Source organism: Ambystoma mexicanum, chromosome 1q, assembly GCF_040938575.1.
Source record: "Ambystoma mexicanum isolate Mex_15411 chromosome 1q, UKY_AmexF1_1, whole genome shotgun sequence".
In the NCBI taxonomy this organism is placed as follows: Eukaryota; Metazoa; Chordata; class Amphibia; order Caudata; family Ambystomatidae; genus Ambystoma; species Ambystoma mexicanum.
In genome coordinates, this window is record NC_090922.1 from 850,205,993 (window position 1) to 850,226,080 (window position 20,088).

Below are 20,088 nucleotides of genomic sequence, written 5' to 3' on the forward strand. Positions count from 1 at the left end.
TTGGTGTGAAAATCTATTAAAATGAACACATGTCAATCCTTCACCTAGACCCTGTACAGGGCCATTATATCAACTGCTACTTTTTCCAAGGTTGATCAGGAACAAAATTAGGAATTAGCGGGATTTCCCATACAACCTTGGTCTTATCGCTTAAACAACAAGGCGTACAATTCCTGACATATCCTTCCGCTAGACTGTCCATTCCATTCCACCAAAAGCTCTGCCTTAACCTTCTCTTAATGCCACTCACTCCTAAATGTCCTTGATGAGCTACTTCCACTAATTGAGCTCTAAGCTTTTACTGAGGAACAATACACAACCCTCTTTTGAGCCTCCAGTCAATGACACTCAATTCATCATTTACCTCCCACCAAACTTCAAACCTTTTCTCTAAAGTTTCTTCATTGGACTACCACGACACCGTCCACTCTCTAATGATCTTCATGTCCTCATCAACATTCTCACAATTCTCCCATTCCGTTTGTTCAACACATCCTATTTCCACACTGGCAACAATGACTTCCTCTTTCCATTCTCCTTGCACTTGTTCATCTAATGCTAATGGCATCTGTGACAAGCAATCTGCAACAAAATTACGTTTCCCTGGTAGGTAGCAAGCCTTGAAATCATAACCTTGCAATCCCAAGTACCATCTGCTGATTCTCAGTGACCCTGCCACCCAGTTCACACACTCAAATATTTGATCTAAAGGCTTGTGATCTGATCTGACATTGAAATCCCTGCCCCACAGAAAATACTTAAAGTGCAGTATCACTCAAAACACTGCCAAACGTTCTCTCTCAATGACAGAATGAATTTTTCTCAGCTCCCTTTAGTGTACTTGATGCAAATGCTATCATGCGTTCTTCCTTGTTACTGTCGTACTGAGTGAGAGTTGCTCCAAGTCCTAAAATGCTGGCATCCACTGTCAGAACACATCTATTTGCTGAACAAAGTTTTCCTATCGAAGGTGCCTTCACAATGTCCTCCTTTATTCTTTGAATTGCTTCATCGCATTCCTTTGACCAATTACACTTCACTCCTTTCTTCAGTAAAGAACTCAGTGGTGTGGATATGACTGCAAAGTTCTTCACAAATTTGTGGTCGTATTACACCAAACCCAAAACTGTTCTCAATTCAACCTTGTCAATGGGGTTGGGAGCATTATTGATAGCATCCACCAAACTCAATTTTGGACTGATTCCCTTTCCAGATATGCTGTGCCCCAAGTAGTCAACACTCTCCACAGCTATCTTGCACTTTTTCCTCATCACCGTCAGACCTGCTGCTCTCAATCTACTCAAAACCATTCCTAATAGTTTATCATGTCTCTCTAGAGATTCTGTGTGAACCAGAATGTCATCTTGAAACACTATTACGTTGGGTACACCCTCCAACACCTTTTCCATCACTCTCTGGAACACTGCCACTGCCGACGCTAAACCAAAGGGCATTTGGCAGTATTTGAATGTCCCTTCAGTTGGGAAAAAGCAGTAAGATGTTGACATTCGCTCGTGAGGGGTACTTGATGATATGCTGATGACAAATCTGTCACTGAGAATAATTTGGAGTTACTCAATGTTGACGGCCATCTACCCAAATATTTTTATTTAAGTCTCTTAAATCTACAAAGAGTCTGATGCTGCCATTTGGTTTTGCCACAATCAGAACTGGAGACAGCCATTCGGAGCTTTCAATCCATTCAATTATTCCTTTTTGAAGTAACCCCTCCAGTTCCTACATAAGCTTCTCCTTCAACTGCTGTAGTACTGTCCTCACTTTATGTACATTAGGTATTGCTTTCTCCTTGATCCTGATACAATGTTCAAAATCTTTCAGTTTACTTAGGCCTTCTGAGAATACTTCCGGGAATTCTTTTTCCCACTTGTCCCCTACTTCAGCTATGGTTATTGGTGTGGGCGCATTCGCTTGGAGGAGAATACCGAGATTGTACGGTTCATCCTACCTCAACAATGATGATCCTTCTTTAATGGCATACACATAAACCACACAGCTCCTACCCTTGTATTTGATAACAGCTAAAAATGGTCCCATCAGTTCAATCTTGACGTTTCTGTAGGCATAGGGTTCTATGTCATGTCCGAGTAGATTCTCCACACTTCCTTAAACACATTCTTCATAAGTCTCTTGTGACATTATAGTCCTACCTTCATAGTTACCACTTTGCCATTTATCACGAACATGTCAGTTGGACCCTTCCCTTTTTCCAGACAGGGCACTTACTTCCAGAATGTGCTTGACTTGTGTCGTTGACTGGCTTATTGAAGCTTCTTCTTGTTCTGGTCATCTTCCTCCTGTTTCGATGGGTTCTATTGACGATTTGCGGCAGACCCGTGAAAAGTGTCTTCTCCTTTTGCACTTAATGCAATTAACATTTCTTGCAGGGCAAAATATATTTGAAGCTAGATGCCTACGGCTGTCGCATGTGTAGCATTTAACTTCTCTTGCTTCATTTACTTTCCTGTTTTGTTTAATGGCAGAGACTTCTTGTGTCTGTCTTTCATTTCTCATGCTTCACATGTAACAAGAAGTTTGTTCCATTCCTCTTGCAACCTCTATTGTTTGTTCCAGTGGCAAATATTTGGAGAGCAATTTTTCTTGTACTCTGGCGTTATTAGTGCAGCGTACCAATTGGTCCCTGATTAGGGAGTTTGTTAGTGCACAAAATCACAGGTGTGACTCAGAGTTCCTAGGGCTGCCACAAAACATTCTACAGGCTTCTGCGGTTCTTGCAACCTCTCTAAAAAAACTGTGGCATTCAAAGGTAATATTTTTCTTCGGCTCAAAATAGTCTTGTAATTTTTGTTTCACTAGTTTATACTCATCTACATCTCCTTGGCCTTCCTCCCTTGCTTCTGCAAGGCCATCATATACACATTGCCCCTCTGCTCCTAGGTTGTGCAAGAGGACAGCCTGCTTTCTGGCCAGTGTTAATGTGTCACCACCTATTGCTAGCAAATAGGTATTGAACAGTCTTTTCCATTTGTTCCATCTGATAGCTGAAGTGCCAGGTTCCGGTAAAAAGGGTGGTGGTGGTGCCATGCTGGAAGCTGCCTTGTCTGCAGATTTCTGTCTAGGGAATGTTTAACCCCTTAATTCCTTCTATTATGTATATCTTTTTTTGTTTGTGCACTTTCGTTTATATATATTTTTTTCCTTTGAGGCCTGTATTCCTCTGTAGCACCTTGTTTATATGGTTGCTGTGGCAACCTACTTCTTTCCTTTCATTTGTGCTGTCTCCTAATGCCCATTCGTTTTGTGGGGCCTTGTTTGTTTAGTTGCTGTGGCAACACTACAGTTTTCCCTCACGTTGCGCTGATGCTCGTGGGCTTTTTCGGCTAAGCCGCGAGCGTCTTGCGGATGCAGCTCTCCCTTTTTGGGCCCTCCTACCTTCACCCCTCGACTTGACCAGCGCTGCCGTCCCTGCTGGGGTCGTAGGTCTCCTGGGCACGTCACTCGGTTGTGCGGTTGCTCCGGTGCCGCGCCTCCCCCAGATCCTGGTAGGCCCGCGACTTGTACCGAAGAAGGATCACCGGCTTCCTTGGGACTTGACGGGTCTACCACAGGCCCGCTCGCAGCCTCGTTGCCAGTGAAATGACTACGCGCTCCATGTAAGTAGTCAATTAAGGTATTTCATTAGCGGGCCTGCAGAGACCCCCACAAAAGCCCTGCTCACCAGACACTCTCAGCAACTGTCTCACATGGCTCTCCCGAGCCTTCCAGGTTCCAATCTAAATGGCTCGGCAGATGGAAAATAACACATTGCTTGCAAAAATGTATCGAAACAGTTCTCTTTTGCCATTCAGGTTTAGAGACTGGGTGTAGAAATGTCCCTATATTTTGTTATTTGCGACCAAACAAAATAATTATCAGAATCGGGATAAACCCAGCTGTAAGAATACAGAAAATTAGAGACATTCATGTGCCGAAGCATGGATTTAGGGTACCTCACAGGCAGTTTATTACCCAGCGATTTTCCACGTGATGCAGGGTGCCCCAAGACTGTAATTTCTCGCACATTAAAGCTGCTCTTGTTGGCACTGGAATGTTTAAAATCCCTTGGACTGTCTATGACATGAAGTCAAACTAGGTTGAACATCTTAAAAAGTTTGTCCGAGTTTAGACCGAATGGAATCACCCAAAATATGGATGATTCAAGGTTCTGGCAAATACGTTTGCCAATGCCTATTCTTTACACTAGTTATAACTACATTGTTTACGTGGATGTTGATGTCTCTGTGCAGGCCATGGCTGATACACTGTTGCCGGTCCTTGGATTGAACAATGTTTTCATCTTACTGCAAACAATGTTTATTAAGGATTTTATTCCATCCTACAATTGATTTCATATCTAATGTATGTCTGTATATTATTTCAGAGTGATACAGTCCTAACGTTTGAGTAAAATGAATTGTAGGCATTACACCGTTAAGTCAAATTCTGTTCACGGCCCTGTGTATTTGGTATTTTAAGACATTTTAATATTATTTATGATACCATGCCATATGGTACAAAGATCAAAAGCATTGTGTGGTCCTCCCGGGCACCCTTATAAGCTGCAGGCTATGTGCTGCAGCTGCTGATGTAAAATGCTAGAAGTATTTAATCAGCCGCAGCAGCTATTCGCTCATGCAGTAACAGTCACGTCATGACTGACACTTTAGGTTGCATGTTATGTGAGTTGGGCCCTGTTAGGGCAGTTTTCCTAAAGTCCTACTAGCAGTAAGACTTTAGTAAGATATGCCAATGGTTTGTAGCTCCCCAACTCGTAGTATTGGTCTAAGTAGCTCAGGACCTTGGTAGAATGGCAGAGCAGTCAGGCTTATCTTAAGGGGAAGATGTGAGCTGTAGGTAAGTACACTGAATCTTAGTTAGACAGGCACAACAAAGAAACACTTACACATATAGTTATATAAAAAGTATATATGTATTACATTTACACCAGAATCATTGTAAATACTTCAGATGTTTATACTAGAACACTTAGGAATACTTGATAATGCACTTCAAATGGCACTTTCACTTTTCTGATTGTTTGCGGTTACATTTGTAGCAACGTTAGGAAGGGAAAAGACAATGTTCTCGTATTATCGGTTATTGTGCACTCTTGCGGGCCTCACGGTTTATACGGTAATACATTTACTCTGCAAACACATATAGTAAAGTCACTTAAAGGGAGGAAAGTGGTTAGTTAGCGTAACATAAGCTTAGTTCAAGGTTCTAGAGATGGTTTCTTTGCCTAGTAAGTCTTTTAAGTCCCAAATCCCAACCCTAGCTAAAGGAAATTTGGAGAGGGCTTGAAGTCTTGACAAGAAGCAATTTATGAAGAGTTCCTGTGGATTTTTTCCAGTGTCTAGAGTTATCGAAGCAGCAAGTTAACAACTAATAAGGGAGACCTTAAAACAGACACGAGAAGGGTACACAAGCACCAGCTTGGGTCTGAGGTAAGAGGGGCCTGCCCTGGACACTTCTATGTGCACTCCAACGCTCTGGAGTGACTTCTTGGAATCAAGTAAGCAATACCTTTCTCCGCACAGTACTTTACATTAGAAAAAAATGTTGTGCTGGATGCCCCGCAATGTTGCAGCTCTGGACCCAACCTCCGGATTCCTTGGTCTGGTGACTGAAGGCAGGACAAGGGCGGGATCTCTCAGCAACAGTCTCAAAGGAGGACCTGTGGCACGACTTTCAGCAACTTCTTGGTTCACTCTGTTGGTGCTTTAGAAAAGACACCAAAACCACAAAGGACACGGATTGCCCGGTCAATCTTCTTCACTTCCTCCAGTCCCGCACTCTGGTGAGGTGGTCTGGGTGAGTTGGATCTGATCTATGGAGTGTTCTTACGGGTTCAGCAAAGATTTGGATGGATTCTGCTTTTCCACGATGATGCACTCAAAATGGGCAACAGGTGTCCTGGTATTGGGGTTCCGCAGCTCTGGAAATTCCTCTGACCTCGTGGGATGGCTTATTTCTAAGTTCGCCTTGGGACTGGTTGTTCCCACCAGCCAAAGGGAAGTAGTTGTCCTCTTCGGGGCTCCTCTGTGGCACAGCAAATGGGGTCAGGACAGCAGTGGTCGCTTCACAGTGTTGCTATGGGTCCGCAGGCATCTCTGGTCATTTTCGTCTTGAGTTACTTCAGCTTCCAGTGGTTGACTTGCTTTTCACTCCAGAAGCCTCACCTTTTATACAATTCCAGAACACACTCCTCTGCAATCTCTCTCAGCATTTTACACAAAGGGGCGTTTGGATGTCCAATCAGGACAGCCAAAACCCTGTGTGAGCTGGACCTATTCAGGCCCTCTGGCAGACAATGGACAGGGGGGTGGAAAACTCCTACCCTACTTACTGTCTGCCCAGATACCCTGGAGCCTATGCAGGGATATGTACGGGTTTCCACCAAAGGCAAAACACACACACTAACCTCCCCCTCCCAGAATGGTAGAAGAAGGGCGAACAAAGAACAACCACGCTAGTAATGGCAAAAAAAGAAGGAAGGCCCCAAGTTGGTACTTGGGTGCCCCTTTTGTGCACTACCGGGCTATGGACATAGCCAGTAGTGTATAAAATACACAATTGTTGGTAGAACACATCCACTGCCACCAGCCATAACTAGGTGATTGTCTATGTGACTAAAAGGTCACTTCAGCAGAGAGAAGGGGGCTACTAGATACCCCTTTGGCACTCCACTGAAGGTGGTGTGTGCTAATCTCTCAGCCTATAGAGTTTTGAGAGAGATACTAGGTATCTCTCTATCCTTAAGAAATGTAGTTACTTGAGGATACAGAAAATGAATCTTAAGGGCATACTCTAAGGGTCCCTAGCAACACTGTCCATACGGAGATGTGTGCTGCAGTAGCAAACACACAGATGCCTTTAAGAGCTATGGAGCAGACAGACTCCATACTACAGTAGAATACAAAGAATATAGTTCCAAAAGACAGAGCCCACAAGAATGAATGAGAGGAAAAAGGCCCCACACATTCAGGATTGAAAGAAAAAAGTCCAGAATTCCAGCAAAAAGTGCTGGGGGTCTCCATAGGAGAGGGTATGAAGCATAAAAATGATAAATCTGGTTTGACGATAAGATTCATGTATAAGAAAGGCTAATATCCTTCATGCCCGTATTGTACATTTCAAAGGACTCATCATACAAAAATCAAATAAATGAATCTTATTCTGACTTACCTTCAGTGGCATTTGGTTTAACTGTTGGCTGTGCCTCACCACCTTGATCGATGGAATCTGGAAACACAAAAATAACATACCCTTGAACTAGAAAAACAACACTTCGGAAATATTTGTCAACCTCAAATGAGTACACAGTAAACAACCAGGTTACATAAACATACATAAACTTACAACACAAGAAAAGAGATAGACAGCAATGTACTGCAATTTGCCAAAATATCAAACAAAACAAGATTGTTAGAGATCTGATATCAACAATTTGATTTTCCAATAAAGCTTTAGAAGGTATATAGAGGTATAAAACACACTTTCCGTAAAATCATAACCTTTGGTACTGGCGAGATTCCAAATTAGATTATAAGTCTGACCTACTTCCCACTTCCCAAATCATGATTTCATTTTTAGATCATGAGAGGTTTGATTTCCACAGGTAATTGGTCACTGCAAACTGAATGGCAGCATCGGAAGTGTGGATGTGTTGCTGGGGAGCAGACCTACCTTTCAGAATAGGTGTCAACCATTTCCTTTGTGAGTTCCCATGATTGGGGCAAAAGAAAAGCGTATATTGGTTTTAGCATCAGAAGAAGATATACCTGCTATATTCTTGTCCAAATGCAAAGCATCGGTATTAGCTGCTACAGTGATAATCCCGAGATAGAATGTGGTCTACACTTGCCTTCCATCTAGTGGGTAACTGCAACATAGATAGCTTTTCATGTCTATTTAGTTTTCAGCTTGAAGGGCCACACTACCCTTATATGTGCCATCTTACTTCCCCTGACTGTGGGCCTCATTACAACTCAGGCGGTAAGGGGTTTACGGCAGCGTTAACAGCGCCGACCCTTACCGCCTGAGTACGAGGTCCCCTAGCGCCATGGTGCTTTTAACACCTGCTTTTAGCAGGTGTTAAAATCCATGGCGCTAAGGGACCATGGAGTTAATTACGCCACCGTAATTTACGGTGGCGTAATTAACGCCTTCCCCACTACCATTATGCCCTATGGGGCAAAAATGGGAATGGGGAAGGGTAAATGGGGATTGGGGACTTACCGCCCCGCCTAGGTCGGAATGGGGCGGTAAGTCCGCCAACCACCATGGCGTAAACGTAGTTTACGCCTTGGTGGTAAAGTCACGGCCCAGGCGGTAACTTACCGCCTGGGTCGTAATGAGGCCCTGTGTCCCCCCCAAGGCCTTCTTTAAAATTAGCAAATACATTGGACTAATATCACAAAGATGCTTCAGGCACAGTTTTCTCAGCATGTGATACATGAAAGCTAGCAATCGGTTCCATCAAACCAATTTCAATCTGGGTTAGGCAGTAAGGACTGTCACGTGGTTTTAGCCAATGTTTGATCTAATATACAAAGGGGTGCAGTTTAGCTGTTTCAATGACAGATGTTAACATGGTCTACTCGTGTATGCACATTGGTGAAGTGTCATGGGACTATAACGTTAAAGCTCCAAAGAACAACATTTCAGGGAATTCTAACTGGCCAAGCGAGGCAGGTCTACACATTTCTGAACCATATGCAGCAGGAGCTAAACCTTTTCATCATATACTCTAGCAGCCTGGGATTCCATCCCATATCCAAAAATATTGTTGAACCACTAGACAGCTAAAGAATGTTGTGTCTGTATCAGTGCTACTATCATGCAGGAGTTTACCCTTAATGGATGCACAATTCTATTCCAGTTGTAAGAGAAAATATTTGAGTTGTTTTCATCTTCCCTAAACCACATGTATACTCGCTGTCACTTTCTCGTTTATCCGTCACTCTCCCCTGGGACATAAGATAAAGATAATTTGTTTGGTTTTCACTCATGTCCTGCTTTAGCTTGCCTACCTCACACACCGTCATAGTCCCTCTTCAGGTATGGAAACCTTAATCAGTAACTGATCATTGTTTGGTGTGGCCCCCTCAAGGTCACTCACATCCGTGTCATCCTTCCCCAAGGACATGAGAATTAGCATGAGTAACCAGAACTTAAGCGGGTCGCCCAGATGAATTGTTTCTTTGCACTGTTTGACTCAAATGTTTTCGTCATGGCAACATCGCTGCCAGGCAAATGCAGTATGGCTTAATGTTGAGCCAAACATAACAAGCAACAATCCTATCATCACAGTTTTATATTCATAAGTCATGCATCCAAAGTAGATATCCCATTTATTACAGATAGAGACCAGCATGCCTGGTTGCCTCTAGTATGGTAAGTTTTGCTAGCATACGTGTTATACATGCTTTTACGGGATATGTCGTCCTTAATGTATGGGTTGACCGACTGAAAGAGATGGAGATTAGTATCATCTGTATACATGTAGAAATCTAATTGGTTTTGGTTGATTTCCTCTGTCAGTGGGCACATATATAAATTGACATGTAGGGGGTAATAGCAAAGGGCCCATATGTGAACCAATGTGAGAAATAGTGGGGGGACTTATTTTTGTGTGTGTGATTGCAGATGAAAGATAGAACCCATGCCATGATGTTCTGAGAAGCCCATCTATTCCTTTAGTCTTTTTTATCAGGATGTTACAGTCTATAGGTTGTGGGTCACTAATATTTCCTTGGAAATAGGGGCTGCAAACTGGCCTTCATCGATGGATCTGTTAAGGAATGACTCTATCCAGGCGTTTGCGTGGGCAGAGTAGTTCGCAGCAGATGAGTGGTGTTTACATAAAATGTTATGGTTTACCAAATCAAATGCTGCTGATAAGTCAAGTAAAAGAAGCAAAGCAAGTTTTCCATTGTCTTTCAATGTCTGGATTTGTGTCTTAAGGTTGATTAGTGCTGTTTCAGTCCCTTGCCTGGGTCTGAAACCAGATTGTCTAAGGCCTAGCAAGTTATTAGATTCAAGGTGGTGTTGTAACTGCAGACAGGCCGCTCGGTCCAGTATTTTTAGCAGAAAAGGTACAGTCATGATTGGTCTATAGTTAGATGGATTCTTATGGTCTAAAGATGTTTTATTTTTAACCGGGAGTACCCATGCGTCTTTCAGATTGTTGGCTACTATGCTGGATTTAAATGAAGCATTAATGACAGAAGTGATGAAGGAGGCCAGTTCTTTCACAGCCTCCTTAATAAGAGGTGCAAGACATGTGTCTCCCTGACAGTGAGACTGTTTTAGTTTCAGGATCATAGTCTCAACCTCTTAGATGTAGAGGGGCGTGAAGTTAAAAATGGGGCTGCACCTTCCTGGTAGGAGAAGGTGGGTGCTGAGTGGGCTCAGCATTAGTGATAAGAATCTTGTTGTTTCTATTTTGTTTTGGAGCATGGTGACTAAAGAGTTCCTTAGTGCTAGACTTAGCTTTGGTTAAACAGTCATTATAATTATCTTTTTTTGATTGGATAATGGCTACCTTGTAGTTGAAGGAAGATGCAGTGAAGTTGTATTTGTTTGCTGGGGATGGGGTGCTCTTCCACAATGCCTCGGATATTCCTTCCAGTTTCCTGAGCGCTTTGAGGTGTGGGGTGTACCAGGTGTTGATGTGTGCGTGAGGTTTAGATTTACGTAGTTTAAGTGGCACTAGTGTGTTGGTAGCTTTGGTGATAGTACGATTGTAAAGGTCGACTAAGGCCGTGGGATCTGAGAGAGTTGTGGTAGGGTTAATAATCGGTTGGAGTAATGGTATTCATTTCTCAATGGTCAGCTTGCGTTTATTTCTAGTCAACATGGCTGGTGCATGATTTTGTGGCTTAGGTGGCGAGGAATCTTTAATAGTAAACAAAATTAGATGGTGGTCGGTCCAGGCACATGGAGTGTTAGATAGGATATCGATGTTGCAATTTAAGTTGGCTAACCAATCTAAGGTTCTACCTTTATTGTTTGTCGGTTCTATTATGCAATGTGTGAAACCAAGTTCAGTGATTGTGTCCTTAAGTGCAAATGCTTTGATGTCTTTAGTGTCTTGGAAGCCTAAGTTGAAGTCTCCCAAGATGATGACTTGTGAGTTATTTTTGGTTTTAGTAGATAACAGGTGTGATATATCGTTTTCGAAGGTGGTGATCAGTCCTGGTGGACGGTATATGAGACGGATTGTAATAGTGTATGTAGGTGATGTGGGTAATTTGATAGATAATAGTTCTGCTGACGGCATAAGTAGGTTATTGATGTTTCTTAGACCTAGTATTGTTTTATTAATGAAAGCAATTTCCTCCTCCTTTAGGTTTAGACTCTATCACCTCTGTCAGTTCGGATGATGGAGTAATTGTCTGGGATTGCAAGGGCAAGGGATGGTCTTGGGCGTTGTGAAGCCAGGTCTCGGTGATGGCAACAAAGTCGAGGTTGTGTAGTGTTATAAAGTCGGCGATATCTAGTGCGTGTGCAGTTAAGGATCTCGCATTGATGAGACCAGCTTTAATTGGAGGTACCATGTTGTCCTGTTTACTCTTATGTAACTTGGGCTGTGCTCAGATGCAGGGTGTGTAGTGGCTAGGTTGGCTTGGGTGTTGGTTACTGCAATCTTGTCATTGGTGATGGGGGCGATGTGCCGCCATGGGAGTCTAGAGCTTAGTCTGAAATTTCTGTGATGCGTGGAGCGCAGTGAGGTGAGCGATGGTGTAGGTGAGGCTAGGTGAGGTGGTAGTGGTGTGGGTGTGGCTAGTTGGGGTGGCAGCGGTGTAGGTGTGGCTCGTTGATGGGGCTGGTCATTGGAATCGCGGGAGGCAGTGATTGCATAGGGTGGTACTGCAGTTTGGTTGGCAAATGCTTTGGTCATATGTTGGGCTTTAGGTTCAGTACGTATACATGGAGGTATTAACCTATGTGGGAGGATAGGTTCAATATGTTGACATGATGGTAGGAATCTTGTTGGCCATATAAGGGCAGATGGTGGGAGGCTAGATGCCATGGATAGGCAAGAGTGGGACCCTCTGAGGTTGGTATGGAGGTCCATCATAGGTGGCAGATGAAGACTGTCTGTAGTAAGTGCCGGTATGGACAAGTTCAAACAGAGCAGGCAAATTGAGAAGAAAAATAAGGCTTGGAGAGATAGATGCATGGCTAAGTTCAATTGGGTTAAATAGGTAGCTAAATATGCACGTTACTAATGTAACATTAGGCTAGACTGTGGGTGGAGCGTTGGAGAGGCCAATATCAGGTTGTTCAGCACCGATGGTCGTGTGAGTTCGGCAGTGATAGGCAATATAAGGGCACAATACACCTTATGCAAACAAATGTTCAAATTGAAATAGAATGCAAGGAAGCAGCAATGTGGTCATTTTGATATAGAATACACGCATACAATCAAGCGAATTGTTTGACATTATAAGGTACATACACATATGCAGGCAATATGCAAAACGAGCGAGCAGATGGTTAGAACATTGCATTTCAAGTATAATCACTAAGTAGGGAGTTGGATATCAAGATATGTTATAGAGATGACTATCTCAAATTCAGGAGGTGGCTAGCTTACATGTGCGGTGCATGTTAGCGTATGCACACAAGATAATAATGATGACAGTTGCTTACAGATGTATTCAAGGCTTGGAGTGTGGCTAAACAGTGAGATTGGTTATTTAGTGAAAATCCCAGTGCAGGGTCAGCGGTATACGGAACAGATTGCTAAATGAGATGCGGCACATGAAGAATGTGAGCAGTTTCACAATACAATACAAATTTGGCAGTAGAGCGCCAGTAGCTAGGTGAGGCAATGAAGTAGGGCAACAGCAATAGGCAGAGTGACAAGCGAAAAGCGAACATAGCCCAATTTACAGCAATGTGCGAGATAATTAAGAAGGGAGTCGCGCCAGGTGCAATGAGCATTGATTGTGGAAGGCAAGGCGATGGGAGCGCCACGCAAATAATCAAAGCCGAGTCGCAGTATTGCGCACTGGCTGGTTATAGTGCTAGTAGCATACAGTTGAATGTCGGCAGTAACTGGGACAGAGAATTGCGTGCATGGCACATTAGTTTCCAGGGCGGAATGATAATGTCTTACCACAGGGTTTCAATGAGGCTGGATCAGCAGGTCGAAGTTTGTTCAGTTGCGGGTGGCTGGTGAATTAAGCAACAGGGCATCGGCAGACCTCCAGCCCTCCCGTCACCGACAGGCACAAACAGGCCTGGTGCCTTATAAGGGTTCCTTTGAATAAGGTGCCGTCTCTCTCCTTCCGGCGGAACCGAGCCAAATAAATGTAGAAGCTCTGCCAATGAGCAGCAATGTGGGTTGCTAGGCAACCAACAACAACAATGTGGCGGTAAAGAGATTTAAGGTTCAATCTTGCTTGTCTCCTACTCCGTACATTAAAATTGTAAAACTTCAGAGAGATAACTATGTAATCGCCATTATAAATATCTATTGGGGCAGAGCACACCTCTCGCCCGACTCCTTCTTCACCTATATTGAAACTATACTTGATGATCTCGCTTTAGAGTCAACTCTAAGTTATAAACTGATAGTGGGAGATTTGAATCTCCACTCTCTGGCGAATGTTGATAAGCACGGAAATAATGATGAGACTCTATGGAACAACTTGATGTCAGAGAGGCACTATGTAATACTAAATGGTACCCTGCAGGGCGATACACCGCCAAAACCTACGTGGCAGCGGGGGAATCAAAGGGCAATAATTGACTATTGATTGGAGATTCATGGAGATAGCTGAATCCCTAGAGATAAAAACAAATGCACACAGTGACCATAATCGGCTGTGCCTTACATGGGCTTCGCCTTTGCAGCCGACTGATGACACAAGAACTAACTATAAAGGTAATGTGTGCATCAATAATGGTAGAAATAGATTGAAATGGTCGCAAAGATCGCAAGCAGACCTAGAACGAACCTTAGCAGGACAAAACATGGGCCATAATCCATATCAACAAGGCTGTTATGTATCATGCATGCAGAAACATATGCAAGTTACGGCATTAGGTAATCGTTTTTATCACAAACATTTACATGCTTTTGGTCACATCTTAAAAGCAAGAAAAGCATTTTTGAGACGGAATACATGTGAACTCACACATCTTCCATATTCAGCAAGGATAGTCCAAGTGAAGCATCTTAGATCAGTCTATAAGAATAGGATTTGAGGTAGGAAGGTCCTTCAATATCAAAGAGATGGAGAAGAGATACTAAAGCAGATTGTTGCAAAAACATCTGCGGGAGTATGGTCATTATTAAATGAGGCCTCATGTAAAACCCAGACCTCAGTTCAATTAAATGCCATAACGGAATCATCCTGGAAATAATTTTATGAGGCTATATATCTGACCTTTGCCTGAATGCGGCATAAATCTTCATGAAGTCAAAAAAGATCATATAATACTGTTCGATCGGTATGACATATTAGTTATGCATCTCAAATCTTAGTTCCTTAAGAGCGCCTGGGCCAGATGGTCTCACTAACAATATGTTAAAGCAACATCCTCAAGCCTGGGCCTCAATTCTTCACCTGATTTACAACCAAGTTCTACACACAGGTTTGATTCCTCCCTCATGGAAGAAATCAGTGATCATCCTGATTTTTTAAAAACAGGATAGAACTGCCCCTACGTCATATAGGCCGATAGCACTCCTTGACTGTCCAGGAATTTCTTTTGCCTGTTTCGTATTGAGGGATTTCAATTCCTGGCTTACTAAAGAAAACTTAAGAGATCCATACCAGGCAGGGTTTATCCCAGGTCTCGGTATGGGCATTATTTTATCCACATTGAATGCGATTAAATTACATGAACAACAGAGAAGGCAGCCATTGTATATGGCTTCTGTGAACTTCCGTACGGCATTTGACTCGGTAACTAGAGAACTGCTGTTCAAAAAACGAATGAATCTGAAATGTCCATGGCATATTTTAAAATGGCTGTATGAGTTCCACACTGATACAAAGGTACAGATAAGGCCGAGTTTGGATGGGCAGTTGTCGGCACCTGTACGAACTGGATGTGGCTGAAGCAGGGTTGTAATCTTGCTTCAGCCCTTTTCAACTCCTATATTGCCGATATGAACAAGTGTTTTACGGGTCTATTGACTGACTCTGATGATTGGCTGATGCTAAATGGTGAAACTATAAAATGGTTGTTGTACGCGGACGACCTTGTCCTGATTTTAAAGACACCTAAAGGCTTGAGAGTTTTGTTGAAAGCCTAAGATAATTATGTTCAAGATAATTATATAACCATCAATACCAAGAAAACCCAAATAGTTCAATTTGGGACTTTCAAACAACGAAAATAAAATTGTTAGCTGGCAACTTCAAATACAAAACTCCAAGTTGTTTCAAGTTATATCTATTTAAGAGTTAATGAAAACAATCATCCTTTGGATGTCCCTTATCAGGAGAGCTTCAAAACGAAACTAGCTTCAAACATGTCACAAGCGGGAGTTATTAGCAGAAAAGATTGTACATTTTCGGTAAGCCCGATCTTAACATACTATAAGCAAAAAGTAATTTCCATTCTGCTTTATGGAGCAGAGACAAAACAATGGAAGCCCTATGCCTTTTGGGCAAAGATGGAAGGCAGATTTTGGAAAACTGTACTGAAACTACCTTTATCTGAGCCAATTGCCATAATCGGGTATGAGTTGGGTCTGATATCTTTAAATGGTATCTATACTTGGAAGCTCTGCTCCTTATATCATAAGTGTCTATTGGTGAATAATAAAAATGGCCTATTGTCAATCTTATCTGTATATGTTACATCAACAAATTATGCTTTCATTAAGATGTGTCGACTAAAGGTGCATAAAGTTTTACACAATGCCGATATAACAATTGATCTTCTCTTAACTAATCCGGACAAAGCAAAAACAAAGTTGTGGCAACACGACTGGATTAGACCCAGTCTATTGTGCCCATGTTGAATTTAGCCCACTGTGCCTAAGTCAAATTTAGCCTATTGTGTATTTGCTGAACCTAGTCTATTGTGCCCATGTCGAACTCATCCTACTGTGCCTAAGTCAACTTTAGCCTATTGAGTATTTGCTGAACCTAGTCTATTGTGCCCTGTTGAATCTAGCCTACTGTGTCTGAGTCAAATGTAGCCTACTGTGCCTTGTTGAATTTAGCCTACTGTGCCTAAGTCATATTCACCCTACCGTGCCTAAGTCAAATTTAGCCTACTGTGACTTATTCAACTAATATAGTTTGTACCAACTGCTTTTAGTAACACCTGTACGCCTTCGTACTCCAAACTTCCATTGTCCAACTTACAACTGTATACTAGCCTACACTCTACCATATTGCACAACAGGCACAGCTGCCTACACTACTTGGACCAGCCGGTAGTGCTGGGTAGTTTGCTTGTTCCTAGGTATGCTATCCTTAGATTAATGCTAAAACTAAATGATGCTCATGACAATTCATAGCAACTACTGACCAGCATGCTACACTTGTTTCTACCAGACTAGTCCACTAGCGAATGTATCTGGTTACCCTATAGTAACCAACTGTACCCCATGTGCAGCTAACACTTTACTGCTGATCTATCTCATCCCCACTTTGTACGCTACAATATTACATTATGTACCCTACATTGTCTAATTTAGTCTACCTGGGCGCCCTACTTATGCTTATGGTACTATACACAATGTCTACACCAACTAGCTTAGCAGATACATCGGACAACCGTACCCTGCCTCCTAAACTACCTATGTACAAGTCTAACCTGCCTTTACAAATGACCCCTTGCAACATTGTGCTTAGAAACTATAGACTTCGAGCACGATTACCGAGAATATTTGATCCACTTATCAGATACGAGACTACCTTTAACCTCCAAAGCAAAGTATCTCACAAACACTTATTAAAGCTCAGCCCCATTACTAACATTAGCTGCGCGTCGAAGTCCGCCGAGTCGATGTCGACGTCATCCTGCCTATAAAGGCCGCGCGCAGTGTCCGTTGCTCAGTTCCGTTTTGTAGCCCACAGTATTTCTGTCTGGACTAGACTAATCACCCTGAAGGAGCATAAGCTGCAACAACAAGGGAAGTAGAACTGCGGGGATGGATGGGAGGGTCGATAAGGAATACGTCGGAGGAACATCCCATCGAAAGAACGTTACAAGGTAAGAAGTAACTTGTTCTTCGAAGGGATTGTGTCCTCTGACGTATTCCTTATCTTAGATAGGCTCCCATAGCAGTATTCTATTATTGGAGGTGGGAGTACTGACTTCACACAGTCTTCTATTGATGAATAGAGTGCAGTACAGCCCTTCCAAACCTAGTCTCTTGACTGGAGGAGGAATCCAAGTTGTAAAATCATGTAAAGATATGGACAGACGACCATGTGGCGGCCGCACAAATGTCTTTAACCGGCACACCTCTTTTGAGGGCCAATGAAGCTGCAATACCCCTGGTCGAATGAGCCCTAAGGTTTTGAAGGGCTCTTTCCCTGCCAGTTTATAACATTCCAAAATGGCTAGAATGATCCATCTGGAAATGGTTTGCTTAGTTATTGGTAACCCCAGCTTGTGACCTGTGTAACCTACAAACAGCTGGTCTGCTTGTCTTATCCTGGCTAGTCTACTGATGTAAAAACTTAAAGCCCTTCTAGGGTCCAGCCTGTGTAACCTCTCTTCCTCTTACCCCGGATGAGGAGGAGGATAGAAAGATGGTAGGGTAATCTTCTGAGTGATATGGAATTCAGAAACCACCTTTGGGAGGAAATTAGGCTTCACTTGCAGGACAACTTTGTCTTTGTGAAAGATTGTATGAGGGGGTTTACAAGAAAGAGCTTGTAATTCGCTCACCCTTCTAGCAGATGTAAGTGCTATTAATAAAACAGTTTTAAGGGTAAGGAATCTTAACGAACAAGAATGGAGTGGTTCGAAAGGTGTGCCCATCAGGAAAGTTAGGACTAAGTTTAAATCCCTTAGGGGAACCTGGAATGGTCTTGGCGGATAAACGTTGGTTAACCCCTTTAGAAACTGTATTACCAAGGGTAACTTGAAATAGGATGGTTCTTCCGCAGTGCGCTTAAAGATGGATAGCGCTATGAGATAGCCCTTAGTGGTGCCAACTTGAAGGCCTGAATTCGCCAAATAGAGTAGGAAGGACAAAACCATTGGTGTACCACATGAAAAAGGGTCGATATTCTGTTCTCTACACCAGCTGCAAAATCTGTTCCAAAGGCAGCGGTATAAAGACTTTGTTGCTGGCCTCCTTGACGAAAGCAACACCTCCATAACATCATAAGGGAGGTCCCAATCCTTGTACCTCAGCCTTTCAGAAGCCAAGCGTGAAGGTTGAGGGTTTTGATGTCTGGATGGAGAACCTGACCTCCCTTCTGTGAGAGTAGGTTCTCTCTGAGTGGAAGTCGAATTGGAGGGCAGATGGACAAGTCTAGAAGGTCCGGGTACCACGTTCTCCTGGCCCAATCCGGGGCAATTAGGATCATGGTTCTCCGGAATCTTCTCAACGTCCTGATCATTTGAGGAATGACAGGGACCGGTGGGAACGCGTACAGAAGCGGAAACTCCCAGTCCACTATGAACGCGTCTCCCAGAGCTCCTCTCGGGGGAAATTCCCTTGAGCAGAACAAATCGCATTTCCTGTTGACGCTGGTGGCAAACAGATCCACCTGAGGGGTTCCCCAAAGGGCGATCTCTTGAAGGACTTCCTGAGCTAGTTCCCACTCGTGGGAGACTGTGCTCTGCCTGCTCAGAGCGTCCGCTGTCAAGTTCTTCTCTCCGGCTAGGTGAACTGCCGATAGAGAGATTCCTTCTTGGATTGCCCAAAACCAGAGCTGCATCGCCTCTCTGCACAGGGGTAGTGATCCTACGCCTCCTCTTTTGTTGAGGTAATGCATGGCCACCGTGTTGTCCGTCATTATCAGGACATTTTTCCCTTGTACAGCTGGCAGGAACGCCTTCAGCGCAAGTCTGATGGCCCTCAGCTCTAACAGGTTGATATGTAGTCTGGACTCCGATGGAGACCAACGACCGCTGATAGTCAAGTCGTTGGCGTGGGCTCCCTACCCCGTGAGTGAGGCATCCGTGACTACTGTTATCTCCGGCCAGGGTTGCCAAAACTGTTCTCCTTTCAGAATGTTCTCCTGACCGGCCCACCACTGAAGGTCTCGAGCCACCCTGTCGGGAACCTGAAGAAGATCTGTCATTCTCCCTGAGAATTGTGACCACTGATTCCTCAGTGTCCACTGGAGGGATCTCATTCTCAGGCGAGCCTCTGGCACTAGGAAAATGCAGGATGCCATGAGGCCTAGCAACTTCAAAAAGTCGAAGGCTGGGAGACGTTGGGCATCTTGGAACTTGGTATCCATCTGTAGAATATCTTGAGCCCTCACCTCTGGTGGCGAGGCTTTTCCCAGGGAAGTGTCCAGGATCGCTCCTATGAACTGGAGTCTCTGAGATGGTATCATTTGTGACTTCTTTAAATTGAGGGAGAAGCCCATTCTGTGAAGGGAGTGGCAAACGTGATTTAGCTGGATCTGAGCTTGTTCCGAAGATACAGCCCTGATCAACCAATCGTCCAGGTAGGGGTAGACGTGAATCCCTTCCCTCCTTAGACTTGCCGCCACTACCGACATTAACTTGGTGAAGACCCTCGGGGCGGAGGTCAGCCCAAATGGCAGCACTCGAAATTGATAATGAGAGTTGCCAATTGCGAACCTCAGGTATTTCCTGTGTTTGAGATGGATAGGCACATGGAAATAAGCGTCCTGAAGGTCCAGAGATACCAACCAGTCCTGGAACTGAAGGGCCTGAAGGATCTGAGAAAGAGTGACCATCTTGAATTTGTCTTTCCTGAGGAATTTGTTCAATTCTCGCAAGTCCAAGATGGGTCTTAGTCCTCCGTCTTTCTTTGGAATGAGAAAGTAAGGGGAGTACCAGCCCTTGTTCCTCTCCGCTACAGGTACCAGTTCTATGGCACCTTTCTCTAGCAGGTCCAAAAGTTCCTGCAAGAGGAGCGGATCTGGA

The 20,088-nt window shown here is 43.6% G+C and overlaps 1 protein-coding gene across 3 annotated transcripts in view; it reads right to left on the minus strand.

The window, feature by feature from the left end:
• The window catches only part of LOC138537982 (coagulation factor XIII B chain-like), a 1,433,866-nt gene that overhangs the window by 804,403 nt on the left and 609,375 nt on the right, over positions 1–20,088 (minus strand). For all 3 annotated transcript variants that reach the window (XM_069641496.1, XM_069641495.1, XM_069641494.1), the window contains one exon: positions 7,207–7,263. In XM_069641496.1, coding sequence (XP_069497597.1) covers positions 7,207–7,263 — 57 coding nt within the window. The remainder of the gene's footprint in view (positions 1–7,206; positions 7,264–20,088) is intronic.